General features: G+C 43.7%; 1 protein-coding gene across 7 annotated transcripts in view; it reads right to left on the reverse strand.

The window, feature by feature from the left end:
• Nucleotides 1–9,227: 9,227 nt before the first annotated feature.
• The window catches only part of Fam114a2 (family with sequence similarity 114 member A2), a 36,544-nt gene continuing 19,812 nt past the window's right edge, over nucleotides 9,228–25,959 (reverse strand). For 6 of the 7 annotated variants that reach the window (XM_027427441.2, XM_027427440.2, XM_027427442.2 and 3 more), the window contains 5 exons: nucleotides 20,190–20,312; nucleotides 19,245–19,384; nucleotides 15,977–16,049; nucleotides 12,457–12,510; nucleotides 9,228–10,493 (listed from right to left, as the gene is read on the reverse strand). In XM_027427441.2, coding sequence (XP_027283242.1) covers nucleotides 10,359–10,493; nucleotides 12,457–12,510; nucleotides 15,977–16,049; nucleotides 19,245–19,384; nucleotides 20,190–20,312 — 525 coding nt within the window. In that variant the 3' untranslated portion in view covers nucleotides 9,228–10,358. The remainder of the gene's footprint in view (nucleotides 10,494–12,456; nucleotides 12,511–15,976; nucleotides 16,050–19,244; nucleotides 19,385–20,189; nucleotides 20,313–25,959) is intronic. The other variant, XM_035447397.1, reaches the window with a different exon arrangement.

Here is a 25,959-nt window from a genome sequence, read left to right on the forward strand (position 1 = left end):
TCTCAGTGTAGTTTTGATTTGCATCTCTCTAGTGGCTAAACATGTTGAACAATATTTTCATGTCTTTATTGGTATTGCTTTTGATCTTTTTGTTTTGTATTGTTTTGAAGACCAGTATCAAAGTAACCCAGGCTAGACTTAAACTGGGTGTGTAGCTGGGGATAACCTTGAATTCTTAATCTTGCTTCCACTTCCCAAGTGCTGGCACTACAGGTAATACCACACAAGCAGCTTCAGTTTCTTCTGTGGCAGACAGTCTGATCTGTGTCCCCATTTGCTGATTGGATGGTATGGGTTAATTTTCCTAGTTCTGTGTGTGCTCAGGACAGCAATCCCATGTCAGACAGAAAGTCAGCAGAGTCCTCTCACTGTCTCTTCACGTCACTGAGTATTTCTGCTGCTCTGTGACCCTTCACTCCCATCACAGCCCATTTGTCTATTCTTGCTGCCATTTGCTGTTGGGGTCTTTCAGGAAACCCTCACTCATTCCTGTGGACTGAACAGTCCCTCTGTAGCCACCTCAGAGTTTGAGTCCTTACTTAAGGTGTTTGATCCACTTGGAGCTGATTTTTGTAGAGCATGAAAGAGGGATATAGTTCAGTCTTCTACTCAGGGATGTCTGAGACTACTTTTCTCCAATGAGTGTTTTGGCATCTTTGTCACAAGTCAGATGAGTGCAGCTTTGAGCGTATTTCTGGGTTCTCTTCTGCTTGTCTATGTGCCCATCTTTGTGGCAGTGCCTGGTAGTTTTGTGAGTGTAAGAGTCATGTGGCTTGAGTTTCACATGTAGTCATCACTCCAGCGTTGCTCTTTGCTCAAGACTGTTTTGGCTATGCAGGGTGTTTGTGCATCACTGTGGGTTTTAGGATTGGTTTTTCTGGCTCTGTGAACAAGGTCACTGGGCTTTTTAATGGGGTCTGCATTGAATCTGAATATCACTTTTAATGATACATCCATTTTCACAACGCTAATTCTGCCAATCGGTGAACATGGCGTGTTTCCATCTTCCACTGTCATACCCCCTTCTTCTCACTGCTGCCTTTTGAATCACCTTCCAGCAACCTGTACGACCTCTCTGCTCTGAGGCTCGATAAAGCCTGTGCTAACCTCGGACAGCAGTTAGCTCCTACTGTTCTGAGTGACTTAGGAAAAAACACAGACATAAAAATTTAATACTTGGGCAGAAGGCTCACTAACTCTTAAAGCACTTTACACCCACCCACCCATTCATCCTTCTCGGTCATCTCACAGAGCTGATTGGCCCAGGAGACCGAGGCTCGGAGAGGCGGAAATGAAAGAGGACCAGAGCTGTAGACAAATTCAGGGCTCTCCTCTTTTCTCCCTCCACATTCCATTCCTCCAGGAATGCTCTGGCTTGGAGAGGAGGAAGAACACCCCCACCAAGTCAGACTGGGGCAAGGAGCAGGAGGTGGTTGTCATGGTAACAAGTGGATAGAGTACTGTGGGTATTACTTGACTCTGCCTTCTTTCAGGGGAGGATAGGGGTCATCCAGGACACAAGATCTGGAGATGGAGGAGGAAGCAGGTAAAAGGTGAAGTATAGATTTGGTGTTGGAAAACTGGACCTGTATGTGTGGCCTGGAGTGAGTCCTTTCTTTTGCATGGGCCTCTGTGACCACCAGAAGCATCAGGCCCTAAGGTCTCTAGCACCCCACAGTCCCAACACTTGGGACTTCTCTTTTGTGAATCAAGCTAAGAGCTTGCAGAAGGCTAAAAATAGCACCAATGTGACCCAGAGATGACAACAACTCTCTGGACTCTCAGGACAACTGTGACATGTCCAGCCCTCCCCCAGAGCCCCACAGAAGATAGAAATTTCCTAGAAATCTTAGCCTTCCTGAATTCTTACTGAGTGGCATTACTGCAAAAAGGTACAGTGACCAGCAGATGGAGCCAAACACCCTGGAATCTTAAACCGACTTCCAGTTTGGGTTTTGAGGGGGGGGGGCTGGTTTTGCTTTTAATGTGTTTATTTGCTTATTCATTTGTTTGTTTGTTTGTCTGTTTACAAGGGCCGAATACATGCCACTGCATTTGTGTGGTGGTCAGAAGACAAATCTCAGGAGTTGGTTCATGTAGATCCCATAGATTGAACTCAAAACTTCAGGCTTGGCATCAAGCACCTTTAACAGAAGCCATCCCACTGGCTTCTGTTTCCAGTTTTCTTATTTCCAAAGCAATAGGGGCAGAAACAAAGCCCCTATAAGAAATGTATTTGAGGTTTCCCACCTGCTCACTATCAAAGCTAGACATAAGACTCTAGAGCTGGCCGTTACCTTTTTCCCTACTCTCCTCTGCACAGCCAGCAGGACTCTGATCAAGCAAAATAAATTCCAGGATACCTTGATCTAATTATAGCTTGCTTGTGATAGATTAATACAGAATAATTAAGGGGATCACCAGTCAGAGGAATTCGGGTTAACGAATTAGAGCACCTATGTTTGCATATACACGTAACACATGTCAAAATTGAATGGCGACTACAAACACAAAGTCTTAATGAATACATGTGAACTGTTTTATTGTTTGGCCCTTCTCCCTTACTGCTGCCCTTGCTCTGGATTCTCACACCCATGCGGCCCCTATCTCTCACTTCCTTCTGTCCTCATCCCCTCCCTGGGCTGTGAACACCTGTCGGCTGGGTCCTGAGGCTAGGTACATTTTTGTTTCTGTTTCTTGGGCATCACTTCCTGATTCTGTGTGATAAGCAATCAGACATTACCAAGATGATGAGGCAGAGGGAAGTGGCAGAGGCTGGATGGCCAGAGCACAAGAGAGCACAGAGGTCATGGGAGTCCCGCACCTTCCCATCCGTCAGCTGCTTCACACACTAACCTTCTAGAACTCTCTGTCTGCTCCCTGCCCTCACCTCTTGTGTCTCCAACCTCCTTCTACAGACTCTGGAGCTAGTCTGTTGCCAACTGTGAACAATTCCAGCTTCCAGAAGCCCATGCTAATCCCTCCCTCCCCAACCAGACCCTCTGATTTCCAGGTACAGCTATTTCTCTGTCAGAGCCTTCTGGAAGCAGAGCGTCCTGTCTCAAGGTCGGGATCCACAATTTGGGACAGTGGAAGGGACACTGTTCTAGTTTGATATCTGTGAAAAATATCTCTGTCCAAAGGCAACTGAGGGAAAGAAATGGTTTATTTCAGCTTACACTTCCAGGTCACAGTCCATCACAGAGGGAGGTCGGCCCAAGAACTCCATCAAGAACCATGGAGGAGGATGCTTACTGGCTCTCCCTAGGCTATGCTTGTCTGGCCTTCTTATACAACCCGTGATCACTTGCCCAGGGAATAGTACCACCCACAGTGGACTAGGAGGCCCTCCTTTGTCAAAAACAATCAAGATACTCCCCCATTGACATGCCCACAGATGAACCTGACAAAGACAATTACTTAATTGAGACTTTTTCCTAGGTGATACTGGGCTAGCAGGATGAGCACTGTAGAGTCCATAAATTCAGTTCAAGACTGAGCCTGCTCTGATGCCCTAGGACACAGGGCACTCCTCCTACTAGAGGTCCCACACTTCCTACTCTGTTCACTCTTCCCTAGGATATGGCGGAACCAACTGACTCCATGTGACCTTGGCCAAGACTCAGTATGCCTGAGTGCCTTCCTGGTGGTGATCCACAGCTGAGTCCTCTCACCAGCATGCCACAGGTATTTTGCTGCTACTCTGCCCTCCAGCCGGAGCCATGAGACAAGCACCCCCCCCCAGCCTCTATAGCCCTCAAGGTACTGGAGACTGGCCTATCTTTAGACTCTGTTGGCTATGGAATACATACAGAAATCAGACAAGAAACCAGGTCCTATGACTGTATTGCCATTTTAATGCTACATAAATAGAATTATGCAGCATGTAGCCTTTAAGGTTTTTTTTTTTTCAATCCACATAATTAATTCCTCTGGGATTGACCCAAGCTCTTGCAAAGATCTAGTATAGGTTCATTGCTTTAATTACTGAGCAGTCCACGTAGGATGGCTGTATCAGAGTCTGGAGCTTCCCAGCTTTGGGGGTGTGACAAGTGTGGCTGCTAAGCATACTGCGTTCTCCTTTCTGACCACTAATTAACACAGATGTCCCTACCTCACTGAGGTCTTTGTTCCTGTTGTGGCAAACATATTCTGTGACCACATCCTCCTTTCTATGCCAAGTCCTAGTGGCTCTGGAAAAGCCTGGCCCGATGCTTCCAAACAGGTTTTATCATTAGCTAGACATCTCCATGCCATTCCCTTCGGGAAATAACATAGAACAATCATGAGGTTAAAACCACACAACAGACTCGCTGCAGAGGCGCTGTGCAAGGAGCTGTGACATTGAAAAGCCAGTCCTCTTAATCTGTTTCATGGCCGTCATCATAACAGCCGAGAACTCCCATTTCCTTACTGATGGCTTATGGTGACAATGTCATGTCATGGCAAGTGGGAACTCTGGTGCTCTAGGGTTAAGTCCCATCGCTGACACCTTTGTGACCTCAAACGACTGAACTCTCCTGTGCCTCAGTTTCTTCATCTATAAATGGGCATGTTAACAGCAGGATGGTTGTGAGGATTAAATGATGTAAGCAGTACATGATACATATTCGGGACAGTGTCTGGGACCCTGTCACATGGCAGACTCTCCATGGATGCTTTACACAGATTAATTACCAGTGACTGATTCGTAGTGTCACAAAACTGACTTTACAGAGAGAATTGAAGAGTTGATCACTTGTTCGTTGTCATAGAGCTGGAAAATGAGGGAGCAGAGATTTATGAGTCTGTCTATACTAATCTTGCAACCCCAAAACTGGGGGTGCCATTACCCTGGTCCCCAAGTAACTATGAGAATTAAAGTACACTCCATAGTACTTCCTATCCAAAGTGCTCTCCATGTGAGCTTCCTTTTACTGTTTGTGGTTGATAATTCTATAGTCCCAGATTCAGGAGATATCGGCTCCTTGCTTCACAAACCGGCCAAGGAAGCAACAATGGTGTGATTAGTGTATCTATAAGCATCGGCAACGTTAACCTGACTAGACAACCAGACTGGAAACAAGTTCATCCAACCCAGCCATAGTTCATTATGAGCAGCTGCTCCTTCCCTTCCTCTGAGGCCCCTGCTGCAACATGGAGACGGCTCGGCCAGAGCCACCAGCATGAACCAACCTGGAACAGAACACACGCACTCTATATTGTTTCCTCGGCACTTAGTACGGTGTCTGCACACAAGCTGAAGTTGGGTAGGATCTAATGTCGGAGAGGCACAAACAGATCAGAAGACCTGGGTACAGGGCCCAGCTGAGCCTCCTGACACTGCCTCTTAGAAGGCTTCGGCGTCTCTGGCTGGGAAGCCACAGAGTTCAACCACACACTCCGGATGCCTGCAGTTCCTATTGTGTACTGACAGAAAGCTCTAAACTAGTCATTTCTATACATTGCTTGGCTCTCTTCCTTCCTCACTCTGTCCCTTTTCCTTTCCTTCTCTTTTGGCTAACAGGTATCACCTGGCATACATCTGACCCTGCAGCAGAGCACCAAAGTGACCTGGAGAGTTGTGATGCCTATTTATTTTTGGTTGTCAACTTGACAATATCTGGAATCAACTAAATTCCAAAAATGGAGGGTACATTTGTGAGGGATTTTTTGCTTAATTTGAAGTAGGAGGATGCACTCCTAATCCAGCTCTTTGAGATACGAAGACACGCCTTTAATCCAGGTCTACCAAGCTGGAAGATGGCACGCCTTATCTGGATCTCAAAGTGGGAAGACACACCTTTAATTTGGGCCACACTTTCTGCAAGAAGCCTATGTAAAGACATGTGGCACAGCCATATCTAATGGGAATGGTAAATCATAAAGCCAGCACAGCTGCTTGACAAAGATCCAGCAAAGCTGAGTCACATGATGGCTGCCGTACCACTTTTGTTTTTGATTTCCACATGTTGCATGCTTGAGGAGTTTTTAATATTTGTACAATTTGGAGATACTGGATTGATGGGAAATGTCTTATGAGTCAATTACAAATACTTCTCCCAGGAGTATTGCTTCTAAGCTTCCCCAGGAAGGTCCTGAACATACTACCCCTTCCACTTTTATGGAGATAATCCTTATCTACTTGAAAGTCTTCCTGACACCTTGCAAGTTGTAATGCACATAAAGAAGCCAGAGATCTCTTTATGAGGCTCTGAGATATTCTTGAAACATCTGCCCCTGTACTTACTCAGGAACAAGATAATCAAAGTAAATTTTAAAAGGTCAACACGATTTGGTGGGCTAGAGGAGTTGACTGCAGATCAGACTGCAAGCCTCTTCCCACTATACACTCAGACTCTTACATGGCATATACAGCAACAAAGTTAGATTAGCCGAAGTTACCTCTGTCCTACACAGGGACTTATATTGATGGACAAAGAATGGTATGGAAAGATGTTAAAAGAATGAGGTGTCAGGACCTCCCTTTCTTAGAAAAGTTAACTTGTACAGAGCCACTGTGGTGTCATATGACTAAGGAACAACAGAATATCAGGATTAGACCTGTAAAGAAATTCGATACATAAATCCTATAAAGATATAAAATGTAAACATTGTATCATGCCAGAATTTGAATAAAAACCACAGCAGCTTTGGCCTAAAGATTTTTCTTGGACACTCTGACCATCAAGAGTTAATAAAACACTGCTCTGGACATGGCAATCTTCCCCAGGCTGGCTTGGAGGTTTTCTGTCTAGCGTCCTTGAAGACATAAGAGCTACCAGCCTGAGAAACAGGCTGTCATATGTCCCTAGATTCTTAAAAAAGTGGGTTATGGGGTTGATGAGTAAAAATGATTATAAAAGATAACTCTGTTTATCAATGATGACTAAAGTTAAGAAAAAATTATTGTAAAAGGTAACTTTTCTGGGGTCTGGAGAGATGGCTCAGAGGGTAAGAGCACTGACTGCTCTTCCAGAGGTCCTGAGTTCAATTCCCAGCAACCACATGGTGGCTCACAACCATCCGTTATGAGATCTGGTGCCCTCTTCTGGTGTGCAGATATACATGGAAGCAGAATGTTGTATACATAATCAATAAATAAAGTCTTTTAAAAAATAACTTTTCTGTCACAGTTCATCAGTGAGGACTAAACTTATGACCCCAGATGTGTAAGAGAAAAAGCTAAACACGTGTCCAGAAACAAAAATGTGATCTACATTTTGGAACATTAATCTACCCCTGCTTACTGAATTCTGTATAAATAAAAAAGCATTCTGACTGCTGGTCAATCAGGTTGCAAGATTCTTGCCACCACCATGACCTGGCTCACTTCTTCCCTCGCCTACTCCTTACCTCCTGTCTGGAACTTGTCAACAGCCGGGGACCACTCCCAGCACACATGAAAGAAGGAAGCTTTTGCTCTTTTGCCCACTCACTCCTGCTTTCCTAACAAGTCAATTTCTTCACTGGCATTAGGGCCTACTTCTTTGGGATTCCAGTGTACACTGAAGACCAGCTGGGACATCCAACCTCACAGACTAAGCATCTACTCCATTCTTGAACTTTCCATTCCTAGCCAGCCTTTGTTGGATTAGCTGGACCGTAGCCTGTAAGTCATCCTAATAAATCCCCTTTCTATAAAGAGGTTCATTCTATAAGTTCTATTACCCTTACTATTACTAGTACTCTTAGTAAGTTCTAGAACCCTTACTAACACCCTTACTAAGTACATCTGATTTACTGAGGACAGTATACTCAGAATGTTCAATTTCTGAAACTTCTCCTCTAACCCACAGATATGAAGCCTGAATTATTCAGTGCCACATGAGAGGTAAAAGAGGTTCCAGATGCTTGAAAAACTTAAGTCCTTTGGGTTTAAAAATCTCAGTTGAAATTCCCACAGTCACTGTAAGTTACTCAGGTAAACCTCCTCATTCTAGCTCATAAATGTGCCTTCAAAAGTAATACAAGCTAGACATGGTGGTGAATGTCTTTAATTCCATCACTTGGGAGCAGAAACAAGTGGGTCTCTGTGAGTTCAAGGCCAGCATGGTCTATATAACAAGCTCCAGATAAGCCAGAGATATAGAATGAGACTCTGTCTCAAAAAAATAAAATTAAGCCTATCTAGATCAATGGGTAGAAAATAAGTGATAATGGAATGTTCAGCTACAAATGTGACACTTGTATCACACCCTGTCCCCACAAGGCTCAGAGGACAAACAGCATGGACGAGTAGGCAGACTGCGCAGTTTGAGGAAGACTGTTGATAGTGTTTTCCAGACATGGCAGGAGCATTGCACTCATGAGATTGCACTCACAGCAGCAGTGGTGACCTACCTGCACACAACCTTTTTGATCAAGTCAGTCAACTTCCTGACATGGATGGGAAGGGGTCCGTGATGGCGGCTGTGGAAAGAGTGAGTCTGTTTTCTTCAGGGGAGGCCCCTGGTAGATTGCCCATGCGTCAGTGAATGGCCCTCACATATGCACAAGTGGGCAGCACTAATGGGACTCAGTGGGTTATTTAAGATAATCTTTGTAAAGGACATGAACTTGTGAGGGGATGCTGTGGTGGTGGTCTAAGAGAATTAGAAATGGGTCTGGGAGTATACAGAATCCAAATGTTTACACGTATGAAATTCTCAAACAGTAACAAAAATGCTTCAAGAATACCAATGCATACATAGCCACTTGACTTCCACTTTAGAACCAGCTGGAGTACACAGCAGCAGCAACGTGTACAGAAAACACAAGTGCAGGGCCCACTACAGAAGACCTTCTGTTCAGGTCTTCACACAAGGTTAGGCCACTCAGAAACGTAGTGTGTGCCAAGTGCAGCACTGATCTGCGAATGAAGCACCCATCACTCTTCTTCACCTTCAGCTCAACAAGTGCTGAGAGAGAGAGCAAGTGGATGTCCCTCTAACGCTCTGGGAAAGAGACAGACACAAAACACTTAGGGACATGGGATTTCTCCAGACAATAACCAGGAAGGGTTCTGAGCAGAAATGAGCAGACTGGTGTGTGAGAAGCAGACCGCAGCTGGAGTCACCAGGGTGTGCATTGTCAAAGTCCCCACACAGAGTCAACAAGGGCCTTAAAGATATGTTACCTACAAGGCCTGTCTGTCTTTCTCAGAATATCCTTGTTTTTCAATGCTTCATTTTTAAGCCTTTATGAAAATGGACAACATTAAAGTAAAATATTTTAATTCTTAATGTTTTTTAAATACCACACTTATATAAATAGGTATGATCATATTTTATTGTAAAGGTGTTCAAAGATGAAGGGCAGGGCTCTCAAGTTAGCAGAGCCACTAAAAACCACAAAGTTAACAAACATTTTTAAAAAGCCTAGATACCAAAATAGCTTTTAATTGTTGAAAACTGCAAAGAAGGCTTAAGAGTATAGGATAGCTGTTGAACTTTCTTCAAAGTGCACAAACAAATACATTAAAACAAAGGAATAATGAAGGGGAATTGTATTATGTTTGAGGCTAAATCCTGTTGTAATAAACTTTTTCACAGGACTCAACAAAAACTCCATCACCAAAAGAGCCTCCTCCACCTCTGGACTGGGCAAATCAAGAATGCACCCTACCTGAATGCAGCCTCAAGCAGGGTGTGCACAATGCAGCCCAAAGAGACTTGAGCATCTGTAGACATGCAACTGCATGGTCTTGAAAGGAGTTGAGCAGGGGTCTCACTGGGAAAGGAATCATTTGAAGCAAAGGGCACTTTGCTGTGGTTCATACATGTAGCTACAAGTTTCTCCTCCACACCAAACATCTACAAGATGAAAGGGCAGAAGACGCTGTCTGACCATCTCACTTGGGGCTTATGTAGTCTCAGTCCTGTAAAAGTCACAGACTTAATCCAGCAAAAAGGAAGCCCATAGTGAAAAGAATGTTGTAAAACCCAGGATACCAAATTAAGGTTTTGTTCTCTCCTGTTTAACAACCCACTGGCTACAAATTACATCCATGGCAAACAAGTTAGTGTTTTCTGGTATTTCTAAGAAAGTCCAGCGTTTTTGCCAGAATGTCCCACTGACTTCCCTGAAATATGTCTTTTCAAATAATTTATTACTTCTAAGACTGGGAAGAGCAGTGTGGGACCTGAGTGCCTCAGCCACATAGACAAGCAGACGCCCCGGCACCCCTATGAGCCTGCACCCGTCTGGGTTTCACACACTCAGTAATGTCTTGCTCTGGCTGCAGGGCTCCCTGAGGAAAATTGGGTTTCTTGGCCTTCATGATGTCAGGCAAACTCTTCTTGGTTCTTCAGTGCTGTCAGAAGGCTCTGGGCTGGCAGCTCACCCCTGGGTGACTCTGTCTTGCTCTCTGTGATCTCAGGCAAACTTTTATTGTTTCTTTAGTGCTCTGTGAGAGGGCTCTGGGCTGGTGGCTCACCCCTGGGTGACTCTGACTTGCTCTCAACTAGAGAGATCTGCAGCACAGGCAGGAGAAGCTGGAAGGCATCTTGAATGTAGGAGGCACTGTTTGAGGCCTGACAGGATTGAAAAATCATCAAAAAGAAAACAAGGTTACAATCACCTGAAAGAGAAGACACAACAGACCTGTGTCTGCAATCCAACAGAAGCCACAGCGTGTGAAGTAAATAAAGGACAGGCTGGACTACTGCTCTCGTTTGATATGGGCCAAGACAGACCCGGGAGGTAACACCAAAAAGAATGGCAGCACCCCAACTTGCCCAATAAACAAGGCAGCTCTAATGGCTGCTCAAACCTCACATTCAAGGATTGTCAAGCCCATGACTACATGGGTACACTCTATTCCACACTGGAGTCAAGTACTGACATGCTCTCAGGAGGAGCTGAACCACCACGGCTCTCCCATGGTTCAGTGCAATGACAAAGCACTGCACTCAGGTAAGAACAGTTACAGACAGGTCTGCCTGGTTAGCAGACATGAGAGGAGAAGCCTTAGAGAACCATCACGCCCAGTGTGCAGATCTGATCTCTATCTGACCAGCTCCCTGCTTCCAGAATTACAACAGGTAGTTCATTACACTAACAGAAATGGACATTTTCAAGGACAAGAGTGTTTCAAATTTGTGTGTATGAATAGCCTGTTCAAAATGGCAACGGGGAGCTCACGCCAAGACAGGCTAGCCTGCCTTTTGTGCACTTATCAGTGGCTGGCAGTCCTATCAGAACTTCAGTGGGACACTTGATAACACACTTTCCAGCCAAAAGAGACCTTATAAATCATCTAGCTACGGCTCCCTGCACTTAAAACAAGATTGCCAGGAAGGGCATCTCCAACCAAGGTCTACAGAGCACTTGAGGGAGGCCCAGGGAGGCTTCCTGGCTGCAAAGTGCTTTCAACTCCACCAACAACTAAACCACAGACTTGTGTTTAAAAATAGCTTAACTGATCACAAGAGCTCTGAGCTACTCAAAGCTGTGTGGCTGGAGGTTAAGAGCATTTCCTTACCAGTAACTTAAAATAATTTTGAACTTAACAGTTGAGTTGGTTCTTGGTTATTTACTTGTATGTGCACATGTGGGAGTATGCACGCTATAATACACATGTGGAGGTCAGAGAACAACTTTCATGAGTTCATTCTCTCCTTCCATCTGGAGGTCACACTCATGTTGTCAAACTTGGTAACAAGCACCCTTACCTACTGAGCCATCTCACTGACCCTCAATTCATACTTAAAACCTAGCCGATTATCAACATATTTCTCTCACTAGCTTTACGTGTGTTCTAAACAGGCCATCACAGGTCTCCCTTGTCAGAATTGTGAATGCACAGACTCCAGAAACCACCCCACCCTGGTGACAATCTGATCAACTATGGCATCTCTCACACTTCCTCTGGAGACATTATGTGCACTGGTGTTCTGCCTTCGTGTATGTCTGTGTGAGGGTGTCAGATCCATGGAACTGGAGTTGCAGACAGTTGTGAGCTGTCATGTAGGTGCTGGGGATTAAACCCCAGGTCCTCTGGAAGAGTAACCAGAGATCTTTACTGCTGAGCCCCTCTTCTGGAGACTTAAACCCTCTGGTCCTAACTCTCACACATTGACAAGGATATGGCAAGCTCCGGTGCCACTCTGTTAAACAGAGGATTTTTCCTTGGAAATGGCCACAAGCCTTGTTTTCTAACACCTCTGCATGAAGCCCAGACCTTCAGGAAGCAGTGCTTGTCTGAGTGTCAGTCCTTTGTGTTCAGCAGCTGGTCTCCAGGTGTTTCGTTACTGAGAATTGTGCCTCAGCTGTCAAGGGGTAGGGACTGAGTAATGACAGCCTATGGTTTTTTCCATCCAAGTTTACCCTGCAGCTTTGTTACACCTTCCAAATACTGAGTAGGGAACGAACATCATATCTCTGTATCAGCGGGGCTAAACTGCAATCTGGATTTTGGAAAGCAAAAACTAAGGATGTAATAAATTAAAGCATAATGCCTTCAGAGTCAGGCATGTAAAAACCATTACTACTAACCTCTAGAAACACTGCAGTGATTAATGGATTAAGAACATCCGCCTTTTCTCTGACCTGGAATAAAGGAGAGAGTTTTGTCACAGTGCACCTTAAGAAAACAACAGGCAGAATGGATTCCCACCTTGAAACACACATGGATAAACAAAGGCACAGAACATCTCTACCAAGGAAGGGCAAAGTGTCATCTTTGGAAAGAAACTTTAAGTGCTACAAACTCCTTTTTATACCACTGCTTTGTAGTTGGGGGGGGGGTGCTGCTGTTAATGTTCCTTGGTGTGTATGTGCATACATGTTCTCAAGGTACACATGAGCCACAGCATGAATGTGGAGGACAGAGGACAATGTTTCAGGAGTCAGTTCCCTCCTTCTACCATGGTTTCTGAACTCAGGTCATCAGATTTGCTGAGTCATCTCACCAACCCTGTAGTCATTTATCTTTTTTTAAAAAAAAAAAAAAAATCTTCATTCTGTATGGTGTAAACAGAAAATGGAGTTTTATTCAGGCAAACAGAGAAGTGAAGGAATGTCACTAGCAGAAGAGATGATAGCCTTTAGCACCATCCTCATGTTGAGTAGAAGAGATGGAATCAGGAGTGGGATGTTTCTGTGCCTGTGGAGAACAGGGTGGGAGAGGTAGGGCAGGATAAGCAGGGCTACTTGAGAGACAGGTGATTAGCCAGCACTAGGAGGGACAAGAGAGGAAACTGGGGGTGAGTCTGTACACATGACAGTCAGTGTTGTCAACTTGACAGCCCCCAGAACCAGAGGGTAGACGGGCCTCTGAGCAGCCTTTGAGGGGTTATCTGAGTGGCTTAAGTGACTGCTGGTGGGAACACTCCCTGAGCAGGGGCTCCTGCGCTGCTGGAGTGGATCGCAGACTGAAGACCAGCACACATGCATTCGCTGTGCTCTTCTCCTGACTGCAGACAATGTGACCAGCTGCCTTAAGCTCCTGCTGCTTGACTCCCACCATGGTGGACTTCAATCTGTAACTTTCCCACTTAGACAGTGTTGGTCACAATATTCTATCACAGCAGCAGGAAAAGAAACCAAGACAGTGCGCTCAAAGAAATTAAAACAATGAAACACACATGCAGACAAACCATAAGAGGAAAAGTAATCTTTGTTTTAGAAGGGCAGTTGGAAACCTGACTAAAAACCTCAGAACAATTCTAAAACATGCACAGTCAACCCCCAAATTCTTCTGAAGGGAGGCCTCTTATGAGTTTCATTTCATGCAAACACAGCATGGATTTCTTTTTTTTCAAGATTTACTTGTTTTATTATACATACAGTGTTCTGTCTCTGCATGTATCCCTGCAGGCCAAAAAAGGGCACCAGATCTCATTATAAACAGTTGCTGGGAATCGAACTCGGGACCTCTGGAAGAGCAGTTAGTGTTCTTAACCACTGAGCCATCTCTCCAGCCCCCACAGCATGGATTTCAACTGAACATGTCAACACTCTGTAGTTGACTAGCCACCTTAAAGTGCCTTCACAGAACACAGAAAATGACTCCACTCAGGAAACGCAGGAGCTCGTTTACAGAAAATAATAGGAGGGAAGAGAAGCTACAGCCTAGGATTACTCCAAAGAGATAAAGTCCAAACTCCAGCTTTAGAATTTCATCTGGCCACAGATATGCTAAATTTAGGGCCCCACAGCAACTCTGCCACCACAACACTCATATGCACACTGTAGAGTCATTTTCATCTACTTCCGTGCCCTTGGTTTACCTCACTCTGTGATCACTGGTTTCCCAATCACCTTCCACATCACTCGCAATCTTAGACCATAAAGGTAGGGCAGGCAGAGTAGCAGGCAGCCAGAGCAGGAAACTGGTTGAAAACACCTCAGCCATACAAAGAACAGAAAGTGAACAGCAAAACGACAAACTCTCAAAGTCCAGTTCCAGTGACCTACTTCCTTCATCAAGGCTCATCATCCTATAAATTCCATGACCTTCCAAAACAGCACTGGGGACCAAGTGGTCAAACATATGAGTCTACGGTGGGCATTCCTCATGCAAACCGCCATGGTACAAAACATGGTACTAAAATAAAGACATAAGACGTGTCTCTGGTCTCATGACCTCTGGCAAAGAGAACAGAGACTTCAGTGGGGGGGGGGGGTGACTTTTACAGTGGAGCATGAAACAGAAGAATGCAAACCCATGAAGGTGTACACTGCTTCTCACACCAGACATACAATTTAACTCAGCATTCATCACATAAGAGCTCAGCACTCATCAAAGAAAACTCACAGTTGATCTTCGGTTAGTTGATGCCTTCTCAGTTAATACACCGAAGTTGTATGTGATGATGAAGACCACTGAATGTAGAATTTTGTTGAAATTTTTAAACTATACATAAACACTATCAAGAAAATAAAACAGGAACCCAGGTATGGTTATGCACACCTATAATTCCAACAGTCAGGAAGCAAAGGCAGGAGGATAGCAAGTTCAAGGCCAGCCTGAGCTACACAGACCCTGTCTAAAAACCCAAAAAATAGGTCTATAACTCAGTGGTAAGAGTATTTGCCATACATGTATAAGTCCCTGGATTTGATCCCAGCACTGCAAAAGCAAACAAGCAAAGACTAAAAACAACCCAAGTACTGAGTATTACCATATACCTGACAAAAAACTGATATCCATAAGACACAAGAAGTTCTTACATGTCTGTAGTAAAAACCAAACAACCTGATTAAAGTTACTGCATCAGACAACTCTCCAAAACCACACAAGTGGCCAAGAAGTGTGTGGAAAGACACTCAGTATCATTGGACACTAGAGAAATGCAAATCTTCTCAGCAGTGAGGCACCACTTCATACTCACCAAGACATCAAAACCACAAACAAACCACAGCTAATCCTGGTAAAGATGCAGGAAAACCAGCATTTCATACATCACTGTTAAGAATGTAAAACCATGGAGCCACTTAGAAGCAATCTGACATTTACTATCTCACCTATAAAGCCCAGGAGTTCTGCATCTCATATTCTACCCAGGAAAAGTGAAAACATGTTCACATAATAGCTCACACCATGTTCATAACAACACCATTCACAACAATCACAAATAGGAACAGTCCAAATGTCTATCAACTGAAAAAGATAAAACATGGTATACTCAGCATAAAATAAAGAATAAATAAAAAAAACAGGAAGTACTAACACATTGTAAAAGGGGACCAACTTCAAAACTACACTAGCAAAACATGCACATGTGATCTCACTGAAATAAAATCTAGAATAGGAAAGCATTATGGAGACAGAAAATGCACCATCATTGCCTAAGATTAGGGGAGTGTGGAGAAGGAAATGGGGAGTGCTACTGTGTGGAAAACTTAGGGGGCAGTGATGAAATGTCCTAAAATCCAATTCTAATAACAATGTACATCTCTGTAAATAGATGCACTAACAACCATCAACTTGTACCCTGAAATGTGAACTTTATGGTATGTAAATCATATCCAAAGCATTCAGCCATTAGCCCCATGAGGCAGGACCTCTTACCCCAGCAGTAGTGAGGCAGGTGGTGAACTCTTTAGACAGAGAGCCCAGGTCTTTACACAGCATGACTGTCAACCTGGGGAGAAGAACACATCAGAAGAGTTCTGTTCTTTTTCTTTCTACTCCTCTAATAAACTAAACACATCACTCCTAATAACAATGGAGAAGGAAATCTTAAGTAAAAAAACAGTTTTCTCTCCTCCTGTTACAGGATGAAATACACAATTCTAAAATGGCACACTTAGGAGTCAGAGTGACCCTGCCTCTTGCTCTGTACTCCGTCCTAGGTTCCAGTGGCCTTCATCAGTACTTGGAGGGTGTCAAGTGATGGTAAGTGCCCATTTCTTCCTGCTACAGACAGACCCTTACCTGCCTTTTCCTACCAGGGATGCTTCTTGGGTGAAAAGCTCTCTGACTGCACTGGAAGCCATGCTGTTCTTCCTCATCATGACTTGTGAGCCAACCATCCTCTCCCAGGTCCAGGCCCTGAGGGGCAGCCCCTCCATTTTCTGGCTCCCTTCCTTCTTGCCCAAATCCCTCCAGCCTGAGCTGTGAAAACAGCTCCCTGCCCTTGCTCATCTCTCACCTCCATTCCTTTCCTCAGCTCTTCCACGCCTAGTGTGACAATTCCCCAATGCTCAAACACTGGCATATTCTCCTTATCATGTGTGACTTCTATATTCGCTTAACACCACTATAAGCTAGACAGGCACTGACATTATTGGCTTGGGGTTTTGCTTTTGTTTTGTTCTGTTTTTTAGATAGGTTCTCTCTATATAACTCTGGATATCCTAGAACTATGAAACCAGGCTGGTCTCAAACTCAGAGATCCATCTGTCCCAAAAATGCTGGAAAAACATGAAACTAAAGGAAGTTAAGCAGCCTGGCCACTATAACTCAGCTTATAAATAATAACCCAGCTTCAAAAGATTAGTTACAGGACCTCCTAGTACTAAAAGTCTGCTTAGAACCCTCATATTTTTGGGGGTCTATCAGTCTTATCCTAACTGACTGTTCACAGGGTGTCCGTTTTTGGCTCTCAGGAGTATGTTTCAGAAAGTAAATACTGAAATTTCTTCCTAAGGAAGGCCACACTGACTAGGAGAGTTTTCCCAAAGAAGCCTGCTCACTTCCCCATCAGAAACCTATGAGAAAAGGCAGCAGTGCAGCTGAGTTTAGCACCAAACACCAACCTTAATTCCCACCAGAAGAAAAGAAATACAGCTCAGCATGCACTCACTCAGAAAATACCTGTGGAAAATCATCTATGGGCCACAACATTGAGCAGAGCTCCAGCTCTCACAGGCTGTAGCCTACTGGCCAATGAAGGGTGAGATCACACACACACACACACACACACACACACACACACACACACACACACACACCATTTGTATATAGAAACATAAACATACAAACACACACTACAGAAGGTGAGATGAGCCACAAAAAAGCTGAACAGAGTATTAGAGAATAGTGCAAGAAGCTGTTTTTAGACTGTGTGGTAAGGAGGTGCCTGAGGTGGCAAGAAGCAGGTGGTTAAGGAATGAGGCAGGCATGGAAGGGTATTCCAAGCTGCAGGCATGGCCACTCTTCCACACAATAGGCTGCTTTGGGTCTCTGTGTCTTTCATCCTTAAGGATGCTCAAGACAACACTAGAAACCTTGTAGGGCAGCAAGGATGCTGCAGATGGAGAGAGCTGGAGAACAACACTAGGTTCTCAGACTGCCATCAAAGGCAAATGATTAGCACAACTTTACAAACTGAGGAGCTATGAACCCTGGGCAGTTAAGAGAGGCATCTGTCTGTCTCTTTCACACACACACATACAAACATAAAAAAGGATGTCTATTTAGATTTAGAAACTACTAGGCTTAGGTTTATCCTTCCTACTGTAATTATTCACATTTTACTACTTTAAAATATGTTGTTCAAAATCAGAAAAAAAAATTTAATTATGTGTCAGTCTCAGTAGTGAGAGCAACATTTGCAAACTAACTCCAATTCCAGGACTGTCAGATAGATCCTTCAGGCCAGGGTTTCAGATTTGATTTTACAGTTATTATATTGTTTATGATGTTAGTGGGAGCACGCAAACTGGAAAGAAGAAATTGTGGGAATTCCTCAGTATTATATGTCTCCATTTAGGCAAGCCAGTCATTGAGTTCTTGGTTACAAAAGGTTTGTTGGGAACCAACAGTCATTTTCTGATTTTTGTTAAGATTGGTAAATGTGTTTGGAGACTTTGACAGCTAAATCCATGACAGTGTCAATTAAAATAGTGCCATCAAGAATTTCCTGAAGCCGGGTGTTGGTGATGCACGCCTTTAATCCCAGCACTCGGGAGGCAGAGGCAGGCAGATCTCTGTGAGTTCGAGGCCAGCCTGGTCTCCAGAGCAAGTGCCAGGATAGGCTCCAAAGCTACACAGAGAAACCCTGTCTCAAAAAACCAGAAAAAAAAAAAAAAAAGAATCTGCTGAAAAAATTCAGCACAAAGTTGAAATGTGCCAGTGTGTCCCTTTTCTGCCTAAAAGATACCTTGTATTTGGAAAGTGTCTGCCTCTCTAAATAAATATGTGATTAAATAAGCCATATCACAGTTTAAGAAATTGTATATACTTTCCTGTACACTCCTCCAAAAACCAAGTATTTTGCATATGATTGATTTTAGAAAGATTTTGAAACTGGGGTTTATCTGTGTAATGAAGATCAGATTCTTTGTATATGTATTGTATTTGCCATTTCAAATGAAATTTTCTATATGATTATTAAATAAAGTTTATTTATTTAAAAAAAATTTTTTTTATTAAAAAAAAAAAAAATTATGTGTCAGGCTTGGGCAGCCTCCCTTAACTGCCCAGGGTCCACAGCTCCTCCATTTGTAAAGCTGTGCTAATCATTTACCTTTTGTGCTGCTGTAAAAATTAGAACTAATACACATTAATCCCTTAGCATGGCGCCTGGCATATAATGAACATTGGTAACTAATAACTGTAATTAAGAGCTGAAGTACTTAGGACTACTTTCTGTTGTTACTTGTGCCAAGTTCCCCTCCTACTGACACTAATAATAGGCAAAGAAATAGTTTTCAGAGAACAAATCTGTTAATGAGATGGGCAGGTTTATATGCAGGTTTATTGTCACTGCTCAATAACAACCCATGTGCAATGGGAACAGAACCTTGTTAAAAAGCAAGTTTCTAAAACCTGGAAGCAGCGAGAAAACCCTCTCCGCAGTTTCCCTTTGAGAGATGCAGACCATCATACTTACTGGGAGAGCATCTGGCTCCTCTCTAAGGCTGTCACCCCCTGCTTCTGGCCATGCAGAACCAATGCCGCTGTTTTGTGGAACAGTTCAATTGAGCATGCAGTCAACTCTGCTAAGCTCCGGATTGCAAATGCATGGATATCCTAAAAAATCAAACAAAGAAACAGAATATTATTGTTGTTTATTGCCGTAAGTGGAGCTGACAGCACCTGGCTTCTTACACTGCTTCCAAGCAGAAAAGCGAAAGGCTCCTCTTCCACAGTAAGGCACCTTTCACAGCTTGGTTCATAATAGCAGAAGGCTCCTGAATAGCTGGCTGTGACCATGTAACTAAACCTGGCCAAAGGACTGAGATAAGTGTCTGACAACTTACTTTGAGTTAAAAATAACTTTCCATCCCTCCCTCCCTTCCTTCCTTCCTCTCTCTCTCCCTCCTTCACTTCACTGTTTTTCTTCATTCCTCTCCTACAGCCTGAAACTAAGATGATACCATCCTGAATCATAATGTTGAAATTATTGATACCAACATAACAAAATAAAAGGAAAAATCCTCATCTCAACCATAATGTCTGCCTCTATTTTAGTGGGGGAGGGGGGTGCACTCACTTGTGTGTGTGTGTGTGTAGAGTTCAGAGGGCCATGTCCAATGCCTTCCTATATCACTCTTCCCTTTATTGTTTGTGACAGGGTCCCTCACTGAACTTAGAGCTTACTGATACAGGTAGACTGGCTGGCCAGTGAGACCTGGGAGAATCCTCCTGCCTTCACACTCCCATACCCTCAAGCATTGGGGTTACAACTATGTAATACCACACCCAGCCTTTTACGTGGATGCTGGGAACCCAAGTTCAGGTCCTAATGTTTGGTCAGCAGGCACTTTAGCAGTGAGCCATCCAATACCCCCTCAATTTTATCTTCTGTTAAAAATAGCTTAGTTGCTTTGGTTACCTCTATTGAACTTCTTTTGACTTCCTCAATATTCTCTGTCTCCGACTGTTTTTCCCCTTCTTCTTTCTCTGTTACTGGCTTAGCCAGAGATGTCCTGATCCATTCGTAGGCTGTATTTCTTGCCTAAATAAAGAAGATAATTCAACAATTCAATGTAGCTCTTGCTAAGAATACATCAGCACCCTAGAGGACAAACTCTTTTTATCATAACAGACTATATGACTTGTAAGTCCTTGTCTTAGTAGATATAAACTCTTACACTGAACCCTGTCCAATTGCTCCTTGAGGCCCCGTAGTTCTATGGCTTCTCTAAAACTGAGCTTTCTGTCAGGTAAAATGCATGCATCTGGAGCACATATCAGATGTGTACATGTGCTTCTGAGGCTGGAAGCCAGAGCACTCCCCCAGCCAGAGTTCTCCACGTCCCTTGCTCAATCCTGCTCACACCAGACTTCGGCTCACCATCTACAACCTCAACCATTCTTTAAAGTTACAAAAATGGGCCCTATGTTCATTTTCATTTGGCCTGCATGTTTAAAGCACAGCCAACATCAGACACGCACATCACATGTACTAATTCACTGGTTTACCATGTGAAGATGGTCACACCATAAAACTCCATCATTTTCCTTCCAATAATGAACCTGTCTCAAGTTTCTCTGTTTTGTTTTTAACATGATCTTCTGGTTCTTCACCCACCCTTACAATCACTGCTTCTCAGTCTGCAAGATCAGTGTAAAACTGATCTTGCTGGCCTGCCTATACTCTACAGATCTCACCCCCCACTCACCCTGCTACTGCTTCTGCATACATCATTATTTCCAACCTTAACGTCTTTCTCTGGAAAATTAAAGTGTCCCAAATGCCTGCTGGACACTAACTGATGTTCTGCAACTACTCCACAGCTTGTAAAGGAAATGGAATATTTTTATAATTATTCTACCCTTTCATTAGCCAAACTTTAGAGGTACTGTTCTATACTAATGACTCAAGCGAAAGTGTGAGAATCAACTAGGATTTTTCCGATGGTCTGATATGCACAAGAATTTTCTTCAATCTGCTCCCACCTTCCTCCTCTATTACCATCATTTGCACTCAGAGCCACAACATGACTAGTCTGTTACTTCTGCTGCAGCTCATCTTAAATTTATTTTCACTGCCATAATGTTGTCGGTGATCTGCCGACCATACAGAGCTGACCATTTCCCTTGTAGTGGCTTGAAGGAGAATGAACCCCATAGGTGCATGTGTTTGAACGCTTAGTCAGTAGTTAGTGGAACTGTTTGGGAAGATTAAGAGATCCAGCCTTGCTGGAGGTATGTCACCAGGGGTGGACTTTCGAAAGCCCACGCCAGGCCCATGGTGGGTGGGTGGGTGGGTGTGTTCCTCCAGTGTAGGGGAAGCTGTAGCCACATCTTCTTAGGGGCTGGCTACAGGTGTGCCTGACCAGGCTTGTGAGGGCGTGGTCAGAGTGACGTAGTGGGACTGTGTTTCGGTTTTGGTTTCTCTTTGCTTCTTGCTGTACAGACTGCTACCACCGGCTGGCTGGTTCGCTCTGTAAGTAAGGCTTTTCCCTATTAAATACCCTTATATTTCTACCTGACTCCGTATTGGTAATTTCCCACTATACTCCAGTGCCATACCTGCCTGCCTACCACCATGCTCTCCTCCATGACGGTCATGGACTAACCCTCTGCAACTGTGAGTGAGCCAGCCCCTAATTAAATGCTTTCTTTGAATAGTTGCCTTGGTTGTAGTGTTTTGTCACAACACCAGAAAAGTAACTAACATACCTCTTTTGGTCAGTGGTCTCCCATCAACTAGATATTCCTTCACATGATCTAACTGCTTTTCAATCTCATTTCTCAATGTGTTTCCAGTAAGATGACCTGAAACTACATCTGTTTTCTCCCAGCCCTTCACCCAAACATCATCTCCTCCACATAATTTCCAAAGACTTTCCAGGAGACAATGAACAAAAGCAATCTTTCTCTGAATTTCCACACTCCCAGGAAACCACTTAAATCCAGTGCTTACCTTCTGGTCTTCTGACACTGAAATCAACTATATTAGTCTCCTAACTAGAATGTATACTAAAGGACAGTGGTAGAATGTCTATTTGGTTTGCATATCTAGTCCCTGATATGCAGTATGTTTCTGAACCACTGTATCTCCTTTATTTTTGTAGCATACTGGTTTCGGTTGTAGATTCTTCCCGGATATGTATTCTGGATGAGTCTTGCCTATATCCTCAAGCACCAAGGGTTAGCAAATAATTCTAATTAACTACAAGAAACATTAATTTCTCTGTCCCCTCAATGACTGGTTTGAGGACAAGAAAATAATCCAGTGGGGTCAATGGACTCATACAGTATCAGTAAAATTGCCAGGTGTGGTGGTCCATGCCTTTATTCCCAGCACTCAGGAGGAGAGGCAGATCTCTGTGAGTTCAAAACCAGCCTAATCTACAGTGAGTTCCAGGTCAGCGGGGCTGTTACACAGAGAAACTCTATCTTAAAAACAAAAAACAAATAGTATCAGTAAAATTACTAAGAAAGCAAAGCCACCAACCCAAAGCTACTAACGGTCCCTTAATACCATGTACAAAAGTGTCCTAAAAACAAAGCCAAGGAGAAACAGAGCAGAGCCCAGAGGGACAGGCTCCTCCCAGAGCCACATCTGAAGCACTGCTGCTCCTCAATGGTCTAGCTTCTTGGCCATTGTGTCCTCTCTTTTTATACCACCCAACTTGGGTTTTCATCATTTGGAGAGGAAGCACATTGATAGACACAAACCTAGACATATCTGGAAAGAAGGAATCTTAACTAAGAAATTGCCTCCGTAAGACTGACCGATGGTAGTCTGAGGTATTGTCTTGATTAATAATTAATGTGGAAGAGCCCAACTCACTGTAGGTGGTACCACCCCTTGGGCCAGTGGTCCCAGGTTCTGTAATAAAGCAGGCTGAGCAGGTGAGGGGGAATAAGTCAGTAAGCAAAATTCCTTCATGGAGTCCAAACCTGTCTGCCTCCAGGTTCCTGCCATGACTTCCCTCAGTGATGGAAAGTAACAGTTGTAAGAAGAAATATACCCTTTATTTCCTGAGTTGCTTTTGGTCATGGTGTTTATCACAGTGACAGAAAAGTTACTTCCTTTAAATAAAGGCATCCACTTAATTAATTTTATACAGACATAAAGAATGCACTGAAAGCTGCACCAGGCAGGAAAGATCACAAATGACCTTGGTCATTCCAACTAAACTACAGATATGTCACTGGACTTGGGCCTGTAAGGGTCCTGGATAGAGCTGCAACCAAGGCTACAACATGAACAAGCTGAAGAGAACCTGGTGTCAATTTGTTTCAGGGCTCTTTCCCTCCTCTTCAGAAGAGGACTACTCCCAAAGAACTTGCAGGAATAATACAATCTAGATCTAAATAAGCTTTCCCTTCCCATTACTTATATATTAACTTCTCTGTTCCTGAAGAAAAAAGAATGGGGAGGGGGCACACACTAGGGAGATGGTTAAATTGACAAAAGCCAGGCACAATGATCTATGCCTGTAATCCCAGCATTGGTGTGCCAGAGACTACAGGACCCATAGTGCCTTCTATCCAGCTAGGCTAGGCAAATCAGTAAGCCTCGGGTCCAGTGAAAGACCTTATCTCAAAAAGTAAAATGGAGAAATGACTGAGGAAGACATCTGATACTGGCCTCTGGCCTCCACGTGTACAAACACATGAGCACAAGCATATGTACACACACAAAAACAAATAGAATGGATTATATCAAAGCACAGAAGCAGGAATATTCAGTATGTTAAGCAAACTGCAATATATATCAAGACCAGAGTACAGAATACAGACAAGTTAGAGAACACTGTTTTATCATTTTCACAGTAAGGACCAGTGTACAAGAATCAAGACCATAACAGCTGAGATTGGGTTCAGTTGGCAGGAATACTAGTATGCAAGAGGCCCTGGGTTCAATCTCTAGCACTGCACAAACCAGGGATAGTAACATATGCCCCTATTCTTAACACTGGGGAAGTGGAGGCAAGGGGATCAGAAGTTCAAGGTCTTCCACAGCTACAGGATGAGTTCAAGGTCAGCCTGGGCTATATGTCTCAAGAGAATTATAACAGAAGCTAAATTCAGGGAAGAATTCCCAGCACCACACATACAAAAACAATATGAAGGAAAATATGAGTAGGAGTAAGATGGTTGTAGGGTATTTGCCTGTCTCTTCACAGAAACCTACCAGCAGCAAAGGGAAATAAATCATAACTCTACAGAGAATTACACAACATATCCCCAATAAGGAACAAACCAACATGTGCCTCCTGCAGATGTAACAAGTCATCACTTACACAGGATTTTGGCCCTAGAACTGTACAGCCTAACAAAAGAGAGAAAACATCAGACAAGCATTCAAGGCAGGTAGCAGACAGGAAATGTTCTACTTTTAGAATGGGGAGGGGAAGTTCTGTTTTTCAAAAATAATATGCATCATGAAAGACAACGGCTGAGGAACTACTACATACTAAAGGAGTCTTAAACACAGGACAACTAAATCTAGTTCAGTCACAGGTTGGCTCCAGGTGAGAAGAAAACACCAGCTAGGAAGAACACCATTAAGTCAGTGTGATGGCTTGAATAAGAATGGTCCCCACAAAGCCTGGGGGCTGGTGGCAGCACACACCTTAAATCCCAGCACTCAGGAGGCAAAGGCAGGTGGATCTTTGTGAGTCCAAAAGCAGCCTAGTCTTCAGTGCAAGTTCCAGGGCAGCCAGGACTATACTAGGTTTCTTGAAACCCAGTCTCAAGAAAAAAAAAAAAAAAGAAGAAGAATGGCCCTCATAGGCTCATATATTTAAATGCTTAGTCACTGGGATTAGAAGAATTAGGAGGTATGGCCTTGTTGGAGAAAGGGTGTCACTGGGGTGGGTTTTGATTATTCAAAAGTCCATGCTAAGCCCAATTTCTCTGTCTGCTGCCTTTGGGTCAGGATGTAGCTCTCAGCTACTGCTGAAGCACCATGTGTGCCACCATGCTCCCTGCCATGATGATAATGGTCTCTGAAACAGTAAGCAGGCCCCCAATTAAATGCTTTCTTTTATAAGATTTGACATGGTCATGGTGTCTCCTCACAGCAATAGAACGTGACTAAGACAGTCAGCTGAAAAATATGGAGAAGAGATAAAAATCAAAGTCTGTTGTTAATGTTAAATGTGCTGAAGTGACAACTGTACTATGGTTATGCAAAGGGACAGCCACATCTTCCTACCTATTCTCAAACAGCTACAAGAACAATAAGGTGCATGTGAATACAGAGAAAGTTCATGTGCAAGCACATGTGGTTAAGCACAGAAGTAGTGTGTCAACACAGTGAATGCACAGGAATGCTTCTGTACTGTTTTGCAACTTTTTTCTCAGTTTGATATTGTTTCCACTAGGCTATAAGCAATGCCATGCTTAGAATCTGAAATGTCCCCTAAGGGCTCATATTTGGAACACAGTTCCCAGCTGGTGGAACTATAATGGAGGGCTGTGAAGCCTTTCAGAGGTGGGGCCTAGAAGGTTCCTAGGGTCAAGACTCTGAAGGGTATGGTCCAGGCCACTCTCTACTGCCATAGGAACAGCCATCACCTCACATAACTGGCAGCACCAGGTCAGAGCTGAACAGCCATGCCGTCCTCACTATGGTAGACTAAGATCCTCTGAAAACATGAGCTAGATAGACTAAGTCTTTCCACCCTTGAGCCGTTGAC

Source organism: Cricetulus griseus, chromosome 7 (assembly GCF_003668045.3).
Source record: "Cricetulus griseus strain 17A/GY chromosome 7, alternate assembly CriGri-PICRH-1.0, whole genome shotgun sequence".
In the NCBI taxonomy this organism is placed as follows: domain Eukaryota; kingdom Metazoa; phylum Chordata; class Mammalia; order Rodentia; family Cricetidae; genus Cricetulus; species Cricetulus griseus.